The 18,951-nt window shown below is 36.0% G+C and overlaps 1 protein-coding gene across 26 annotated transcripts in view; it reads left to right on the forward strand.

The window, feature by feature from the left end:
• NFAT5 (nuclear factor of activated T cells 5) overlaps positions 1 to 15,337 on the forward strand; it is a 192,682-nt gene extending 177,345 nt beyond the window's left edge. For all 26 annotated transcript variants that reach the window (XM_086351519.1, XM_086351539.1, XM_086351522.1 and 23 more), the window contains 4 exons: positions 2,770 to 2,918; positions 3,693 to 6,174; positions 6,819 to 7,062; positions 7,516 to 15,337. In XM_086351519.1, coding sequence (XP_086207645.1) covers positions 2,770 to 2,918; positions 3,693 to 6,174; positions 6,819 to 7,054 — 2,867 coding nt within the window. In that variant the 3' untranslated portion in view covers positions 7,055 to 7,062; positions 7,516 to 15,337. The remainder of the gene's footprint in view (positions 1 to 2,769; positions 2,919 to 3,692; positions 6,175 to 6,818; positions 7,063 to 7,515) is intronic.
• Positions 15,338 to 18,951: the final 3,614 nt, after the last annotated feature.

The following is an 18,951-nucleotide window of genomic DNA, read 5'->3' on the forward strand; positions in this document are numbered from 1 at the left end:
TCATTTCACAGATGAGGAAATCAAGATTCCAGAGAGGTTCTATAATTTGCTGAAGGTCACTTAGCTAGGATTTTAAAAGATAGATCAAGTTTTAGTGTGTAAGGTAACATCTAAGCAATAATAATTCAAACCATGTGCATTAGGTTAATAATAGCATAATTAAACAATCATTAAAGAAAGTTAGGGACATTTGTGATCTTTCCTTTTCCAGCTTTGATGGTTTCATGCTTTTCCCCAAAAACGCTTAGATGTTTTTTTCCTAGAGTATCAGGGATGCTAATCTCATCCAGTGTGAAATTTCTCATACAAGATTATAGATGGAAGGTTAAAAGGTGTTAAACACTATGTTTAATTTTTGGTAGTAAAATGATATAGTCATTTAATCAAAATCTTACAAGATTAAAAAATGAATAAGAAACAGACACATGTATTATTTTTTCTCACACTTCAGACCTTATTTTGACAATTTTATCAGCTGAAATCATGTAAAATAATTTTATGAAGATATAAAATTGAATACTAAACTGTTTATCAAGCTTCCCTGGTAGCTCAGTTGGTAAAGAATCCGCCTGCAATGCAGGAGGCCCCGGTTCGATTACTGAGTCAGGAAATTCTGCTGGAGAAGGGATAGGCTACCCACTCCAATATTCTTGGGCTTCCCTAGTGGCTCTGCTGGTAAAGAATCCACCTGCAATGTCGGAGACCTGGGTTTGATCCCTGGTTGGGACCATCCCCTGGAAGAAGGGAAAAGCTACCCACTCCAGTATTCTGGCCTGGAGAATTCCATGGACTATGTAGTCCATGGGGTCACAAAGAGTCGGACACAACTGAGCGACTTTCAGTTTCAAACTATTTTATCTGTTTAAAATTTTCATTTGTCATTTTTAAATACAACATCATTAACTGGAGATTCCTGATCAGTTTTAAAAAGACAGTCGCTTTCAAGCAGGAATTTCCCTTGACAAATGGCTTATTTTTGTGATTCCTTGGAATCAGAGCTTTAGTATAACACCCAGGTGTCCTTCTTAGAGATTTAATTAGTTATGCTTTAATAATGAAGTCTTAGCAACATAAATGACTTAAATTTGTGTTGTGGCATAATCCTCCATATAACATCCTTTAAAATAGCCATCAATTACAATAAGATTTAGAACTTGATACACAAATGTGACATTATGTACAGACATAGAAAGCATTTGTTTCTTCATTCAGCAAATACTTATTTATTCCCTAGTATGCACCAGGCAACAACAACAAAATCTCTTGTCTTCATGAAACTCACATTCTAATAGAATCCAAAAGCAAGAATAGCAGTTGATGTTACAGGATCAACGTACGACAATACTAATTGTCTTTCAAATTATCTTTTGAGGTGGGCCTGTAATACTTTTAAATGCCTGCCTGTATCTGTAGCTTTGACTCAGACAGAATTGAAATTGAATTGTGTTGGTATTGATAGAATCTAGGTGAAAATAGATCCACAGAACTCATGCGTAAATGATTGATTTCTTAGAGTAATGAAAGCAGTGGGCACTTTTTCCTCCCCCAGTATAATCAGTTTTCATAGTGATTGTTTCTAGCCAATTGGCTGTGAGAAAGGTTGAATAAAGACCAGAAGATTTCTAATATTTTTAAGTCAAAATATTTACAAAAATAACTGTCCTGCTTATATACCATATTCCATTTTAAAACCCTCTTTGTAGCCAGGATTTCTTTTTCAGTATCAAATTAAGAAATCTATGTATTAAAATATTAAATCACCTTGTTGTACACCTGAAGCTAATAAAATATTGTTAGTTTTTCAACTAAAAAAAAAAGTTTAACAGCTAAGCTTTCTAAGGAATCTGTATTTCTTTACACAGGGTCTCAAAGTAGTGGTAAACCTTAGCTCAGAATTCGGCTATGTGTTCGATTCAGAAGCCTGCCTTCAGTGATGCTTCAACACTATGCTCCACTAAGTGCCAGTGGCAGGCTTAAATAGACAAAAAAAGAAGAAAGAGAATCAAGGGGGAAAAGCAGTTAGAATGAAGTGGTAGAACCTACCTATCTGCTACTTATTGCCTCTCCTTGGTTTCTAATCTGTAACTACTTCTGAAAATGGAAGTAGATGGAAGTAGAAAAATACTTGCTGGTTTTGCTTTGGAAATTTAATTGGTAAACCTAAAATATCAGTCATACTTAAATTTCTGAAAAGAAAAAAACTTAAGTCCTTTCTTGAAAAATGTGTTCATATGTCAACTTGGCAAATTCAAGTTTTCTAAGACATTAGTTTAGAAAAGTGAATCTGTTTGATCAGTTGATGGCATCCTACTGAGAAGCTTGAGTTTTGTTGAGGAGAGAAATGTTCAAGCAATCCTATAATCCCCCAAAGTTTGACTTTGTAATTTCCCGGCAGCCAGATACTAAGAGGAAAATATAACAGTTGTAACTGAGCAGCTTTAACCTCCTGGAGATTTCCAGGCTGCATGGTCATGTCCAGCAGTGTAATTCAGGGCCTTTTGAAGCGTGCTGAGAGGTATAACTTGATAACTGAGTGCTCAAGCTTGTTGATATTTAACTCATAGTCTCAGGCTACTGCCAGGAGTCCTCAAGGGACTGCTACTTAAAAAGAGGGAGGACACACTTTGGGCACATTTTGTATCTTCATGCTACTATCAGAGCATCAGAAAATTAGTGTTTTGAATCATGACTAAGGTATCAATACACAGTAGAATGATACAGTTGATTTCAGTGATTTTCAACTTTTTTTTTCTTTTGGTGTGTGTACAGCAATGAAAACTACTGGATGTAACTTAGATAAGGTAAATATGCTTCCTAATGCTCTGATCACTCCGCTCATATCAAGCACTATGATTAAGAGTGAAGACATTACTCCAATGGAAGTAACAGCAGAGAAAAGATCGCCTTCTATTTTTAAGGTGAGCTATATTGACTCACTAGTGAGTGCCCTGTCACATCTTAACCTCAAATATAAAAATAGTTATAGTTTGAGTAGTTTGATTTCTTTTCCCTTATTATGCTTTTTTACTTTTCCTATTTCTCTTATAGCTGTTTCTCTTTGGCTGCACTTAATGAATTTTGCTTTGTAGAGTAAATGATTTTATATTCAAATAAAATAGCCTGCAGGGCAACTTCCAATATACATTTTTGACAAGAAAGGAATTAATGCATTAGCCGGACCTTTGTGATGTTTGGTATAATGAAAGTACAGGTTTAACATTTTCAAAACTATAGAGACATTTTATTTCCTTTCTGTTCTTTCCTTTTTTCCTTTTTCTCTTATTTCTTTTTTCCTTTTTCCAAGAAAGATTCTTCTTTCCTTTTCCATTTTTCTCTTATTTCCCCTTCCCAATAATGTTATAAGTGATGCACAAATGGAGATATTTTAAAATTTGCTAGTAATTCATGAACCATAGAATTAATGTGTACTTACTGTCCTAAGCATATCAATAGCTGATTATTCTTCTGTGTCTACTTCTATTGTTTGACTGTCTTTGTTTATGTGCTTCTTTAAAAATCCTGATGACAGTAATATATAATGTTATCACTGATAATCATAGTCTTACACTTGTTTTCTGAATAATAATATAAACTAGGAAATTGGTCCTGCATATGTTTTTATAATAATAATTTTTGAAGAATCATATGAGCTCATTTATACATATACATATTATTTGGCTTTTATTTTTTAGACTACAAAGACAGTTGGATCAACTCAACAAACGTTAGAAAATATCTCTCACATAGCAGGAAATGGGTCTTTTTCATCATCATCTTCCCACTTAACTTCTGAAAATGAAAAGCAACAACAGATTCAGCCCAAGGCATACAACCCAGAGACCCTGACAACTATCCAAACACAGGACATTTCACAGCCTGGTACTTTTCCAGCAGTTTCTGCGTCTAGTCAGCTGCCCAGCAATGACGCACTACTACAGCAGGCTACACAGTTTCAAACAAGAGAAACTCAGTCTAGAGAGGTGTTACAGTCAGATGGTACAGTGGTTAACTTGTCACACCTGACTGAGACATCACAGCAACAGCAGCAGTCTCCACTGCAAGAACAAGCACAGACTTTACAGCAGCAGATTTCATCAAATATTTTCCCATCACCAAATAGTGTGAGTCAGCAACTACAAAATACGATACAACACTTGCAGGCAGGGAGTTTTACAGGCAGTACTGCCAGTGGCAGCAATGGAAATGTTGACTTGGTCCAACAAGTTTTAGAGGCACAACAGCAGTTATCTTCAGTTTTATTTTCTGCTCCAGATGGTAACGAGAATGTTCAGGAACAGCTTAGTGCAGACATTTTTCAACAAGTCAGTCAAATTCAAAATAGCGTAAGCCCTGGAATGTTTTCCTCAACAGAACCAGCAGTCCATACCAGACCAGATAATTTAATAGCTGGAAGAGCTGAAAGTGTTCACCCACAGAATGAAAACACATTGTCTAATCAGCAACAGCAACAGCAGCAACAGCAAGTGATGGACTCCTCAGCTGCAATGGTGATGGAGATGCAACAGAGTATCTGCCAGGCAGCTGCCCAGATTCAGTCAGAGCTGTTTCCTTCATCTGCTTCAGCAAATGGAAACCTTCAGCAGTCTCCAGTTTACCAGCAGACTTCTCATATGATGAGCGCATTATCAGCCAATGAGGACATGCAAATGCAATGTGAATTGTTTTCTTCTCCTCCGGCAGTTTCTGGAAATGAAACTACTACAACTACCACACAGCAGGTTGCAACTTCTGGCACTACCCTGTTTCAGACATCAAATTCAGGAGATGGAGAAGAGACTGGAGCACAAGCAAAACAGATTCAGAACAGTGTCTTTCAGACCATGGTCCAAATGCAACATAGTGGGGACAGTCAGCCTCAAGTTGGCCTTTTTTCATCTACAAAAAGTATGATAAGTGTTCAAAATAGTGGTACCCAGCAGCAAGGCAATGGTTTATTCCAGCAAGGTAATGAGATGATGTCACTTCAATCAGGGAATTTTTTGCAGCAGTCTTCTCATTCACAGGCTCAGCTTTTTCATCCTCAGAATCCTATTGCTGATCCTCAGAACCTTTCCCAGGAAACTCAAGGTTCTATTTTTCATAGTCCAAGTCCTATTGTCCACAGTCAGACTTCTACAGCCTCCTCTGAACAAATGCAGCCTCCAATGTTTCACTCTCAAAATACCATGGCTGTGCTGCAGGGCTCTTCTGTTCCTCAAGACCAACAGTCAGCCAACATATTTCTTTCCCAAAGTCCAATGAATAATCTCCAAACCAACACAGTGGCCCAGGAAGAACAGATTTCATTTTTTGCAGCTCAGAATTCAATTTCTCCACTTCAGTCAACATCAAACACTGAGCAGCAAGCTGCTTTCCAGCAGCAGGCTCCAATATCACACATTCAGACCCCTATGCTTTCCCAGGAACAGGCACAACCCTCCCAGCAAGGTCTGTTTCAGCCTCAGGTTTCCCTGGGCTCCCTTCCTCCTAACCCAATGCCTCAAAACCAACAAGGAACAATCTTTCAGTCACAGCACTCAATAGTTGCCATCCAGAGTAACTCTCCATCCCAGGAGCAGCAGCAGCAGCAACAACAGCAGCAGCAACAACAGAGCATTTTATTCAGTAACCAGAACGCCATGGCACCAATGGCGTCTCAAAAGCAGCCACCACCAAACATGATATTCAATCCAAGTCAAAATCCAGTGGCTAATCAGGAGCAGCAGAACCAATCAATTTTCCATCAACAAAATAATATGGCCCCAATGAATCAAGAGCAGCAGCCCATGCAATTTCAGAACCAGACCACGGTTTCCTCACTTCAGAACCCAGGTCCTGCCCAATCCGAATCATCACAGACCTCCTTGTTCCATAGCTCACCTCAGATTCAGTTGGTCCAAGGGTCACCCAGTTCTCAAGAGCAGCAAGTAACACTCTTCCTCTCTCCAGCATCCATGTCTGCATTGCAGACCAGTATGAACCAACAAGACATGCAACAGTCTCCCCTTTATTCCCCTCAGAACAACATGCCTGGAATCCAGGGAGCCACATCTTCACCTCAACCACAGGCTACTTTATTTCACAACACTACAGGAGGTACAATGAACCAGCTACAGAATTCTCCTGGCTCTTCTCAACAGACATCTGGAATGTTCTTATTTGGCATTCAAAATAGTAAGAAACTCTTTCTAATTTCCCATTTCTTAAATGTTATTGGTTGAAATGGTCACGTTATCGTTACCAGAGAAAGCACAACACAGTGGTTTTAAGAGCAGAGATTGTAGTTGGACAGAAGTGAGTTCAAGTCCCAGCTGTACCACTTATAGACTGAGACCTTGGACAGGTTATTTGACATGCATGAGCCTGACTTTCCACATCTAAAATGGTGGTAATACTACAAACTTGACAAGGATATTGGGAGGATTAAAGGTGGTGATATATCTAAATATATGTGTCTGCCATTTTGAGATATAACCTTGAAAGGAAGATGAAGTACAAATGACAGAAAAATTTTCAGCCAGTTAAAGCAAGTAGTTTCCAAGGAGGTAGAAACCCATGTTTCTTTAATGTTTATGTACCAAGGAAATTATATAGGACTTATGTTGATAACTAAGCAGTGTTGTATTTTTATGCTGCTTAGAGACAACCGAGGATGAATTCTACTACTATTTGATGAAAACCTTTTTGGAGGCTGTCAGGTTCCTCACTTTTAACAAAATAATGCATTTATATACCCCAGCCACTAGTAAATACCTTCTTATGAATCTTAACAGAAAATAACTAATCAGGTAGCTTCTCTGTTTTCAATGTCTCTGCAGACTGTAGTCAGCTTTTAACTTCTGGACCAGCTACATTGCCAGATCAGTTGATGGCCATAAGTCCACCAGGCCAGCCACAAAACGAGGGCCAACCACCTGTGACAACACTTCTTTCTCAGCAAATGCCAGAGAATTCTCCAATGGCATCCTCTATAAACACCAACCAGAACATTGAAAAGATTGATTTGCTTGTTTCATTGCAAAACCAAGGGAACAACTTAACTGGCTCCTTTTAACTGGATATGTAAGTAATGCATTTTGGCTTCTTTCTTATTGAAAAGCATCAATAAATTTTATTATTCTTAGCATATTTGGGTTAAGTAATTTAACACTGTTTAGACTCTGATCTTTTAAAATATGGCTTTCTCACAGGGTACCTTTTTTACCCTGAATTGATTGCTCTGAATGATAACCTACAGTCATATTGTTAGTACTGGGCATTCCTTCTGGCTCTTAAGTTTCTTTGCTGTTGAAATGATGGAACATCTGCTGAATGTACTATATATTGGACATAATTACATCTCATATTTCATTTCCTCAAGAAGTAAACCTTGAATGTGAAAAAATATGACAGTATAAATGTGGTAAAGTTATCATTTATAGTAGTGTAATATACTTTGGGATCATTCAGGGCAACAGGAACTTTGTAAATGCTTTCCCTCCCTAGTGAGTTAAATTAAACGTCTTCTTTTTTTAGAAATTCCATGAAGAAAATCCTGATTTCAAGATATCCTGAGATCTTGTGACTCCATGAGGATTATCGAACTGTTACTTTAAAAGAAAACAAAATATGAAAAACTGTGATTGAGTAAATGGATAGATTTTACTCTGGCTGCAAAAGAGCACACCTTGGCTACCTATTGCAGTGATTAACCACCATTGTTAACATCTTTATATTTTATGTTCCTAATAACAGTGATGACTGAGAATCTATTTGAGTTTCCAGCTGACAGAATTAATTATTGCTATTTCTGTAGACACTCTTTCTTTAAAAGTACAGTTTAAGTTGACAAGCTGGATCACTCAGTTATTATTGCTATTAGAAAATAATTCATGTTTCATGTTTACTTCTGTTCATTTGTATTTTCTTTTCTGCATTGTTTAGTCAAGTAGTGGCTTATGAAAAAGTTGAAATAATAACTAAGGCTGTAATTTTTCAGTATAAAAAGCACAGCTATTGGCTATAGTGAAGGAATCTTTTCTCAGTTTTTATGGAGAAACTGAAGGGATAACATTCTGACAAGTAGGCTGTATTAAGAGCTCTGCACAGATAAGAGGCCTCTATTTATCACAGACAACACACTTACAAACAGGGAACAGCTGGAATGCTATTGATTTTATTTTTCAGAGAGTCATTAATTCTCTTAGGTTTCTGTTAAGGGTTTTAGTCATAACTGTGCATAGAAAAAGAAATACCTTGCTTTATTAAAAAAAATGAAGGGGATGATGTATGGTAAATTATGTTCTGATAGCCTCCTACAGTAGTTAAAACTGACAGTAATTGGAGTCTGTTTTCTTCTTATCCCAGTCTTGGACTGGTATTCCCTTTTTATGTTCATCTATGTTATTCTTCCCCTCTTCACTTTATTTTAGACAATTAGTAATATGCTACTAGCTTTGTGACCCTGTAGTAACTTAAATAAAAAGACCATGTTGATCTAGGGTTACCCAGCAACTCCTGCAGCACAGGCAGGGGGGTACCCTTTCAGGAATAAGGGGAACTGACTCCTGAGAAATAAACAATGCATTTTTTTCCCCATGAACGGTGCTGTTCTGAAGTCTTCAAATTTTTCCCTCTTATAGGAAGCAGTGTAAATGTTAATTTAAAAAAAGAGAGAGAAACTAAAATTTCTTGAAACATCACTTCTCCCTGAGTTGTAGTGAGTGTAATTCACTTGTCACCTCAGTGCTTTACAGTTTGAAGTGGTCATTCACCTGATGGTTCCCACAAGCCTTAGGCTTTACAGGGTCATATCATTGACTTAAAGTGAAAAATTTATTTGTGTTACATCTATAGAGAGCAAAATAACACACTCCAGAACTTGCAGTTGTAGTATTAGTTATACAGATTTGGGTGTTCTCACCACCCATGGGATGCCTGCTTCTCACTACAACCTGTTGTCTGGACATATGCTTACGTCTTATTCTCCTTTTGGCATGTAGAAAGCTGTTAATACAGTTTAAGGCCAAATTGTGTGTGGCTTCTATATGTAGATAAGATGTTTTGGCATTCTTGTCCGTTTCATTTATTTTTTTAAATGTACAAAAAATAGCCTGTTAATTGTTCGTTCAAGGCTACATTTCTGTTTTTTGTTTTTGTCTTTTCTATCCTACACTTAGTTGAACTTTGTGGAATTGTGGTGTTGGTTTTGTTTATACAGCCGGATTTTTCCCCCTTTTTGTGATGGTCTTCCTTGGTTCTTTGAATTGTACTCTTCTTTAATTTGTTTTTTTCTCTTTGGTCTCATTTATTCTTCCCTCCACCCCCAACCCTTTCTTTCTTTCTTTCTCTCTCTGATTGAGAGGCATTGAATTATGTTTTCAGTAGTACAGGCTTCTTGCCGATATGAAGGGAACTTTTCAGAAAGAGACCCACTCTGGGTCATTTAATTTTGAATACAGTTTTCAATCGTTCAAGTTTTGGATGGTTTATATCTAATGTGTGTTTCATTTTTTTGGAAAGCTATATTTTGTATTTAGGAAATGGTATACTATTTTGCTATTTGTACTGAGTGAGTACATTGGCATAAATATAGAAATTTATATATATACATATATATAAACTATTCTTTTTTTGCCACACATTTTTGTGGTAAATTTGTGAGTTTGTCTGATGTTCTACCACAACGTGGCGTCTGATAAAAGTGAGGGGGGGGGGGGTTTGTTATGTCTTTATTGAGTATTTAAGTATCTTTTGAAACAAATGACCTGTTCATCTGTGGCCATTCCATCAGGCAGTTCCTTGATGTGATTAGTGGGCTAAAGTCAGCTTACTGTGTGTTCGCTGGATCTTACACTCAGCAAAATGTTCAAGTAAGGAAACCCATCTAGGCAGTTGTGTCAAATGGTGTTTCACAAGAATGAGCCATCCAGTCTTTGCTCACTATATATTTAATATTTTATTATTGTTGTTATTGTTATTATTAATTGGCTTTCTGTATTCTATGCCTTTTATTTATAAAGACACTAAAAAAAAAACATGTTTGTAATTTTAATAACATTTCCCCCATCTTGTAATATCCAGAGCTACTTTATAAATTCTCTAAACCAAAAGCATTTTCATATATATATATATATATATATATATATATATATCCCCACCCCATCAGGAAAAATTACCCAGTATAGTTCAGGTTATGAGAAGGACCAGCCACACAATCCAGTGCTTCAGTTTTAAAATGGATAACTAATTACAGAGGATTGACTGATGTTAGAAAGCTTATCCAGTGGTATAAAAATAAGTAGAAATAAAATGCTATAAGTTTATTTCTGAGTTTTCTGAATTGTTTCCCGAGAGATTACACAGGAGACTCAGGAAAGTCTATTTGTTCATCAAGTTCCACTGTTAACACTGCTCTATGGGTGAAGTGGTGGCAAGAAGACTGGCTTGTGTGTTGACTTCTGTTATTTAGCAAGAAGTTTATCATTGTAAAATGCTGATTGCCAATGCCAAGTCACCAGGGACCAATTTTGTGTTTTGTACTATCTCAGTTTAGAACAGAACATACACCTGAACTGTAGTGGTTTGATTGGATGGAGGCAGAAAACCCAACTTTTATTTTCATAAATTTTGTGGTTATTTGTACAAGGGCTGTGCTAAGATACCATATTCTTAATTCAGTAATGATTTTTTTTTTAACATTGTTAAATGTTCCTTACTGCTAAAAGGTCAATGTTAAGTACAGCATTCAGAACATATTATTTGGTTAAAAAAAGTATTTGTCTTCTTATTGAAGAGCTAGCTTAGTTGTCAGTGGTTGATACTTGTGCTAATAATACAGATTCAAGATTACTGTTACAAGTTACATCTATATATGAGAGAGATTCCAAGAACCAGCAGAGTCCTTGGAAACAACAATTCATTAAATTTACTTATGGCAGAAGGACTTAAGTGAACTATAAACCACATTTTATTCCTTTATAATGTTACATTCAATTGTTCTTGCCTTTAGGAACTCACATGAATGCTTGGAGCTTATCTGTATGTCTGCATGTGTGTGTGTATGTGTGTGTTTGTCCTTTATTCCTTATTGTCATTCCATTATATATCTACACCAACATGGGAGAAGTTGTATACAACAATTAAAAGTTATATTTTGCTTCTTAGCTTTATCTTGTTACCTTTGTAATTAGAGTATTATGTTGTTATTTAACCAATGCAAATCTGTTTTTGCCAGTCTCCCTAGAACAGGTTTTTAAAGGGCTTTGTTTATAATAGAAGCAGTAGTATGAGGGACCTTCCTTCCTTTCTTTTTTGTAACATTGTTTATGCTGTAGTTGGGAATTTCATTACAGTGCATTTTTTGCCCATCAGAACCTCAGTTAATCCACCTAGGAAAAACTGTGTCAAAGGGAATGAGAAAGAAACTATATCTAAGTCCTCCTTAGAACTAAGAGAATAATTCCTTTTGACCATTTAAGCCATTATAAATGCTTATTTTGGAAAAGTATAACCTGTTTAGATGCATCAGCAATTATAGACCAGAAATTAAATGCTTAAATTAAAATTAATCAAAGCCTCAAAAATCAATATGGTTTTGTAAAGACTCACTGGGAGTACTTGAGAATTTTTTCATCTTTCTGGTAAGAATTTCTGTTTTAGTATTTGTTTTCTAGTTGATTATTTTCTAACTAATTGAAAATTATATTAGACCTATTAGCTTCTGACCATTCTGCTTTATGACCACAGGCTTCTTCCCTTAGACAGACAGCTATGTTATATCTGCATGCCTTTGTTTTGTGGAAGGACTTAATAAAAGAGTGTATAGTTCAGTGGCTTTATTAGAAAAATGACTTGGAATATATATACCCCAGTGAATGGGGTAGTATAATCTCATAACATGTATTAAAAAGAGGTTTTCCTATCTGCTTATTTGTGTCACTAGAGCTAAATAGTGAAGATGATGTTCATAATGTAGTAAATACCAGAATAATACCTAAAATATCATCTGTGATTTGTCCCAGCATTCTAATTACTTCTTTAATCCCCCTTTGTTTTTGTGTCATTCTAGCCTCATTTATTAATATAAATCTATTTTTACTCCACTTTCTCTTTTAGGACATTTTTTAAATTAATATTTTATATGTAGATTAAATGCTTATGGAAAAGTGCCTTTTTACCATGATAGTGCCCCTTTCTTATAATTTCATTTTTCATTGTTGCCAAAAACACATAGGCAAATGACTTTAATAGTCTCGACTTTCATTTTTTCTTTCTGGTAATTCTTTTCTCCATTTCTTGATCACCATAGAAAAGTTTCAAACCTTCCTAACGCCCATTGGCAGAAGAGGAACAGAAAAGATAAATAGCTAGGATTGTTTCTTTGAAAGAGGATAAGTAAAAGATCCTCTTTTAGACTTTATATAAATTAGATAAATTTGTCTTCATCCTGACCAACTGTCAGAAATTTTACTATATGTGAGACTATGGCTCAAATGGGTATGGTTAACTTTCAGAAAGGAAGTTGAAGCACCTGCTCTGCTCTTAATTATAAGATGGATGAAAATAAATCAATAACACATAGTTTAGGTAAAGCTTGGTAATGTCAGTTTTTCTAATGATAGTCAAATAATTCATTGTTTTGTGCCTCTTGCCCATCAGAACCTTAGTAATCTGCACATGAAAAATAGTTGCAAAAGAAATGAAGTTATATCTGAGTCCCCCAGAACTAAAATAATTCCTTGCAGCCAGATAGAGTTGGATAGGGTGTCCCTCTGTTCTGCTTTGTTTTGTTAATTTTGCCTATGTTCCAGCTCCTCACCATAGTGGTGGTGCCTAAAGAAAGGGCCATCAGCAGCAAACAGGTCAGGATAGTAGTGACTTAGAGATAGAGCTGCTTTCCCTATGTGAGTATTTCCATGACTGTTGGTGGCTCTAAAGACTGCAGATCTTTATGCAATATTCTCAATACCCTAATGATATTATGCACTTTAATCATTCCAAAGAAGTGAAAAATGCTGTATAGTGATGATTCCTTTTGATGAATACATTTTAACTGTTTAGAATATTTATGTTCCTTTTTATTTTGGATAGCCAACTTGGTATGTTAGGGGAATATTTTCTAAAATGACTGTATAGTAGGACTTACTAAGGCTTTGAGATATAACTGACTATAAGGGGAAATGATTACACTTCAGAAAATCATTTTAGAAACATTAAAATGTTCAGCTTGCTAATCTATGTGTTCGAGAGTTAATTAACTAGCTTTCTTCCTATATTTTTTTCATATTAATAACATACTATATAGTTTTCTACATGTATGTATAAACCATTGGTTCTCAAAATGTGGTCCTCAGCCCACCAGCCAATGTCTATATCACCTGGAAACTAGTTAAAAATACAAAATCTTGGGTCTTATTCCAGACACAGTGAATCAGAAACTCTGGAGTGGGACTCAGCAATCTCTGTTTTTAACAAGCCTTCTGTTAAAGGTGATTCTGATCCATGCCAAAGTTTGAGAACCACTGGTTTACAGTGTATACAGTAAAATGTATTAATAGAAAGGGCTTTTTTCCCACTCACACAGTTATACATTGTTCTAAATGTAAATTCAGTTTAACCTGGTTATCTATAATCATTTACTGGTAATGATAATTTATTCTCAGTACTACCTATAGAAATATATTTTATGTACATATACAATTAGTCCAGTTATTGATAATTCAGTTAACTTAGTTTGGTGTATTCCTACCACATACTAAAAAGTTTACATTAAATGACTGATTTAAATATATAGGTGCAATGGTCTATATTTTTTATTTTAACTATGGTGACATTTAAGTAGCTAACATAATTGACGGGTGCTAAAGTCTCCTGTTTATCCATAAAATGGGTACATTGTGGGCAGTGATAATACAAGCTTCATTTTCATTGCCTCTTACCTTACCAGCAGACAACAGTTTTGTCCTGGCTAGACCAACTCTCAGAACAAAATTATTTGTCATTCCTTATATTTACATTTGTATCTGAGCTATTAAACAACATGGCTAGCCAGGTCAACAAAGCACCTTATTTAATTTCTTTTTTTAATAGATAAATCTTCTTTTAAAATAGCTTGCTTTACATGAAAACTGACGCACTGGAAATGTAACTACCCTTGGTTGGAACTTACGGTTCAGATGAGATGTTAAACAAGACACTGTGTTATTTAGTTTAGGCATTTCTCCCTTTCCAATTACATGCAACTAACCATAAGATAAATAGATTTATTTATACATTTTAATCTCCCTCTATAATTCAGTACCTCCATAATTGCTGGTGTTTACAAATCACCGATTACTAAATTCATGAAAGAAAAATGCGCATTTCAAAATAAAAATCACCACTGCTGTGTTTGCTTAATAGTAGCAGTGGAAATGTAAGTGGCTTACTCTACAAACTTTGGTGCTGGAAATACATAGGCAAACTGTTGGGAGATGCTCTAGCTACATTCCTGCTTTCTTGTTCCTGTTACCATCTTTACCACCTTATTGCATACTATATTCTTATTACGTAAGGCATTCTACCATACCACAATATTATTCAACTCCAACTTGTATTATTTTCTTTAAAAGTTCTATGTTTAACCATATCACCATGCTTTCTTTTCCCAGAATTAATTTGCCTAATTTTAGATAGTTTGTGTAACTATTATTATTTTAGCTAATGAGCCTCAGGACAGCACACACAAACACACACACGTACACAAACATGCCTTCTCAGATGTTGGAGAGTGACTTTGGAATCAGATTAAAGAACTATCCTGCACAGAAGTGTTTATGACTTTCAGTGACAAACTGACTCCAGTGACATTGAGCTAATTTCTTTTGATCTAATGAATGTATCTGCTTCACCTTGTTCCCTTACTTTGAATTGATAAGCTCCAAGTATTTATTACTTTTTTGGGATACTTTTTACTGAGTTCATTCATTTGTTTTAGTCTTTTAATAAGTATACTACAGTTATTTCATTAACCTGTTCTCAAGTGGTTTAGCTACCATTCTGCCATTTAAGTTTTTAATTTAATTTTATTTGCTTGAGTACACTGATCAACCACTGAGCTGCCTTCTTCCATTGTCCTGCAATGACATAAGGGTTACATTTTTGTGTATATGGCTTTCATAGTTGGTATTTCAGAGCACTGACACCAGATACTTCAGTTTATTCTCTGGGGGAACTTCATTTGCATCTATGTTTTTAGCTATCTGTGATAACTTGTTAAATATTAAAAAGATATTTTGCTTCTATTGGAACATTTGTATACTCGCAACTATATTTCTGTAAACAGCTGCAGTCAAAAATAAAACATTGAAAGTTTTCATTTTGTAGTGGTTAACTGTCTTTTTTCCTCAGACTTTGCCAGTGAAGTCATATCTAAGAATGTCAGTTTTTAACAACGTGAATATGTGACTGAACTTAAAGTCATTAGGAAAAGGTATGAAATACAGAAATATTTTTAATAGTGACTTTGTACCTACTCTTTTACCAGGTAGTGTACAAAAGTGACTTGGTGTGATAGAATTTTTGTTTTACTTAAAGTGTTTCATGTTTAGTAAAATAATACATACATGTGGTGACAAGTTATGAATTGTGGAGGTGCTTTTGATGAAAACAAAGTCTCCCCAGCCCTCAGTCCCACATCCAGACGCAGTCTCTTTTTATTCTTCTGTAAGTTAATCATTCAGAATGATCTTAGGTGATTTACATGGGTAAACATTATTTTTAAACATATGTGTGTGTGTGTGTGTGTTTGGATGTACATTAGGAAAATATATAATGTGTTTACCTACTAGACTATGGGGAAATGTGAGTCAAAGCCAACATTCTAAATAAATACTAATACAGGTGATACATGAATATCATGTATGTGATGTATAAATACTGAAGCTTCAGTAATGCTGCTTTAAACAATATTCTTATACTTTCTTATCAAATGTAGATGGTATCTGTTGATTCTGTGAAAGTGACTGAATTTTTTTAACATCCAAATGTATATAATCCATCTAAATAAGTTTTCACTTTAGGGGTCTAAAGTAACAACACTGCTGCCATTGTTCTAAATATATTTAAAAGTTGTCTTTTAGCATTTATGGACTTCAGCAACATTGGAAAGAAGTAATAACCAAATGCAATTTAGTAAGTATAAATATTAAAAATATTTAGGTATTTTTGATCTGAAGATGGAACTACAAGTGGCTGCCAGAAAGGCTGATGTGGTCCTGGGTTACATAATCTAAGTTACAGTGTCCAGAACAAGGGAGAGAGTTTTCTTGCTTTACTCCAAGCTGATAAGAGTCCTGCTTTGTCAACTCGTGAGGAGCAAACAATTCTCAGCAGCCATATAATTAGGCCTGTCAGAGAACTGAACATCATTTATCCCTGCTTAGGGACACCGGAGGACTTTAGAAGTGTAAAAGCAGCTACTGACAAATATATACTACCATGTGTAAATTAGATGGCTAGTGGGAAACTGCTGTATATAACACAAGGGGCCTGACCTAGCGCTCTGTGATAACTTAGAGAGGTGGCATAGGGACAGGGAGAGGGTGGCTCAAGAGAGGGGATACATACACACACACACACACACACACACAACTTATGGCTGATTCATGTTGTTATATGGCAGAAACCACCACAACATTGTAAAACAATTATCTTCCAATTTAAAAATCGCTATAGTTTCTCAATAGCAACATTTATGGTCTTTCAGGAAGACAGCTGATTACTGCTATGCTCTATTTCGTGGTGTCATTGTCCCTGCCTGTTCTGAGGCTCAATAGTATTTAAAAACATAGGCTCTTGAGTTTGCCTCTTGGGTAAAGTTCTGGCTCCTATACCAAAGGTTTAACCTCTCCATTCCTCAGTTTCTTTATAAAGTGGGAGGAAAACTAGAATGATCCCCTAAGGGTTGTTATAAAAATTACCTAAGTTAATCAGCATAAAACTACTTAGTTCCTGGTACACAGGAGCTAAGTGCCTAGTAAGTGTTAACTCTGTAGTAGTCATACTAGTCCTGATACTGCTTTGTTCTTCTGCCTCTGGTGCACTGGATCCATATCCTTTTGCTTTTCCAAATACATGGTCCTTTAATTATCCTCTTTCTTTTTTTTATTTGTAATTTACTTTTTAATTTTAATTCATATTTTTATTTGATTTTTATTTTCTGCTGGAGTATAGTTGACTTACAGTGTTGTGTTAGTTTCAGGTAAACAGCAAAGGGATTCAGTTTTATATATATAATTACCCTCTTTCTCCAGCATCAAAACCTTTTCTCATACCCACTAGAATATGAATTTTCTGTAATGTTCCTCATCTCAAAAAACAATTTTCTTTTACCACACATCCCGCATATACACTATTTCCACTTCCTCTCTTTCCATTCCCTCTTAAACCCATTCCAATCAGGTTTTATCACCCCACTCTCCAGAAGTAGCTCTTGTCAGCACCACCAATGGCCTCTCAAAAGTCAATTCCCATGCCTGTTTCACTCACTCAGCTTATCAGCAGTATTTGACAGTCTTTGAAACACTTTCTTCCCTCGGCTTTCAGGACACGACGCTCATCTCTCTCGCTTCACTGGCCTTTTCTCTTATCATCTTGACCTTCTAACGTTGGAGACCTCTAGAAGTCGATCATTAGATCTCTTCTCTATCATAACTTAATTTCCAGTTGATCCCATCCAGTCACACTGCTTTATATACTTCTACGTGTTGACTTTACTCTGAGTTCCTATTACCCAACTGTCTACTTGACAGTCACAACGGGCATCTCAGACATAGCATGTCTGAAGTCAAATTTTGATTCTCCCCTTCCCATCCCCATCTTCTGCACCCAGTACTCTTTCCAGATTCTTCCTCATTTGAGCAAAATGAAATCTCCATTCTTCCAGTTGTTTAAGCCAAAATACCTCTGAGAGTTTGTGTTTTTTGACCTTTATACAGTCTGTCATCAGATCATGTTACTCTGACCTTTGAAATATATCCAGAATCCAGCCACTTCTCAATACAGCTATTGCTATCACTTTGAACCAAAGCATTTGTTGCCTTGATTGTCATAAGAGTTTCCCAACAATTCTCCCTACTTCTCTCATTGCTCCTCATACTTGATTCTTCACTTACCAACTAGATTTAAACATAAGTCCTATGTTACACCTTTGCTCAAAACCATCCAGTGACTGACTTCCTGTTTTCTGCATTTCACAATGCTTGTAAGGCCCTTTGTGGTCTGTCCCAGCTGTGTGTCTGACCCATCCTTCTCTTGCTTTCTCTGCTTTGGTCACACTAAGTTCCTTTCCCTCCCTAAAACAGACTGATCATGCTGCTACCTCATGGGTTTGTGCTCACATCACTCCCGGTATGCCTATACTTCAGGGATCTACATGTCTCAGTCTCTTAATGTTATCAAGTCTTGGCTCAAATATAACCTTATTAGATCTTTCTTGATCACCCTGTATAAAACTCGGATCGCATCTCTAACCCTCTTACCTGCTCTTCCTCTCTAGCATTTATCACCTGACTGACATTTGTTCTTCTATCATGGAATGCAAACCTCCATGAGGATAGGTATTTTGTCTGCTGTTGTATATTTCCAGTGCCTAGAAGAATGCCTGCCCCATTGATTAATCAAGATAATTCAGTCAAGTCACAATAAATATTGCCCCTTGGCATTTATTTATTACATTCCGTGTTTTTCTTGATTTCTATACCACCGTCCTGATCTCTGGGTTGGGAAGACTCCTGGAGAAGGAAATAGCAACCCACTCTAGTATTTTTCCCTGGAAAATCCCATTGTCAGAGGAGCCTGGCCAGCTAGTCCACAGGGTCGCAAAGAGACATGACTTAGTAACTAAGCACTCCTTCCTGGATCTTCTTAAATGTCCTTTAAATCCCCTGAGAGAATCTTAATAGGTTCCATTACCATTCAGAATGAAGCAGC

This window comes from Bos grunniens, chromosome 18, assembly GCF_055505025.1.
Source record: "Bos grunniens cultivar Pamir isolate PY7600 chromosome 18, Bosgru_T2T1.0, whole genome shotgun sequence".
Classification (NCBI taxonomy): domain Eukaryota; kingdom Metazoa; phylum Chordata; class Mammalia; order Artiodactyla; family Bovidae; genus Bos; species Bos grunniens.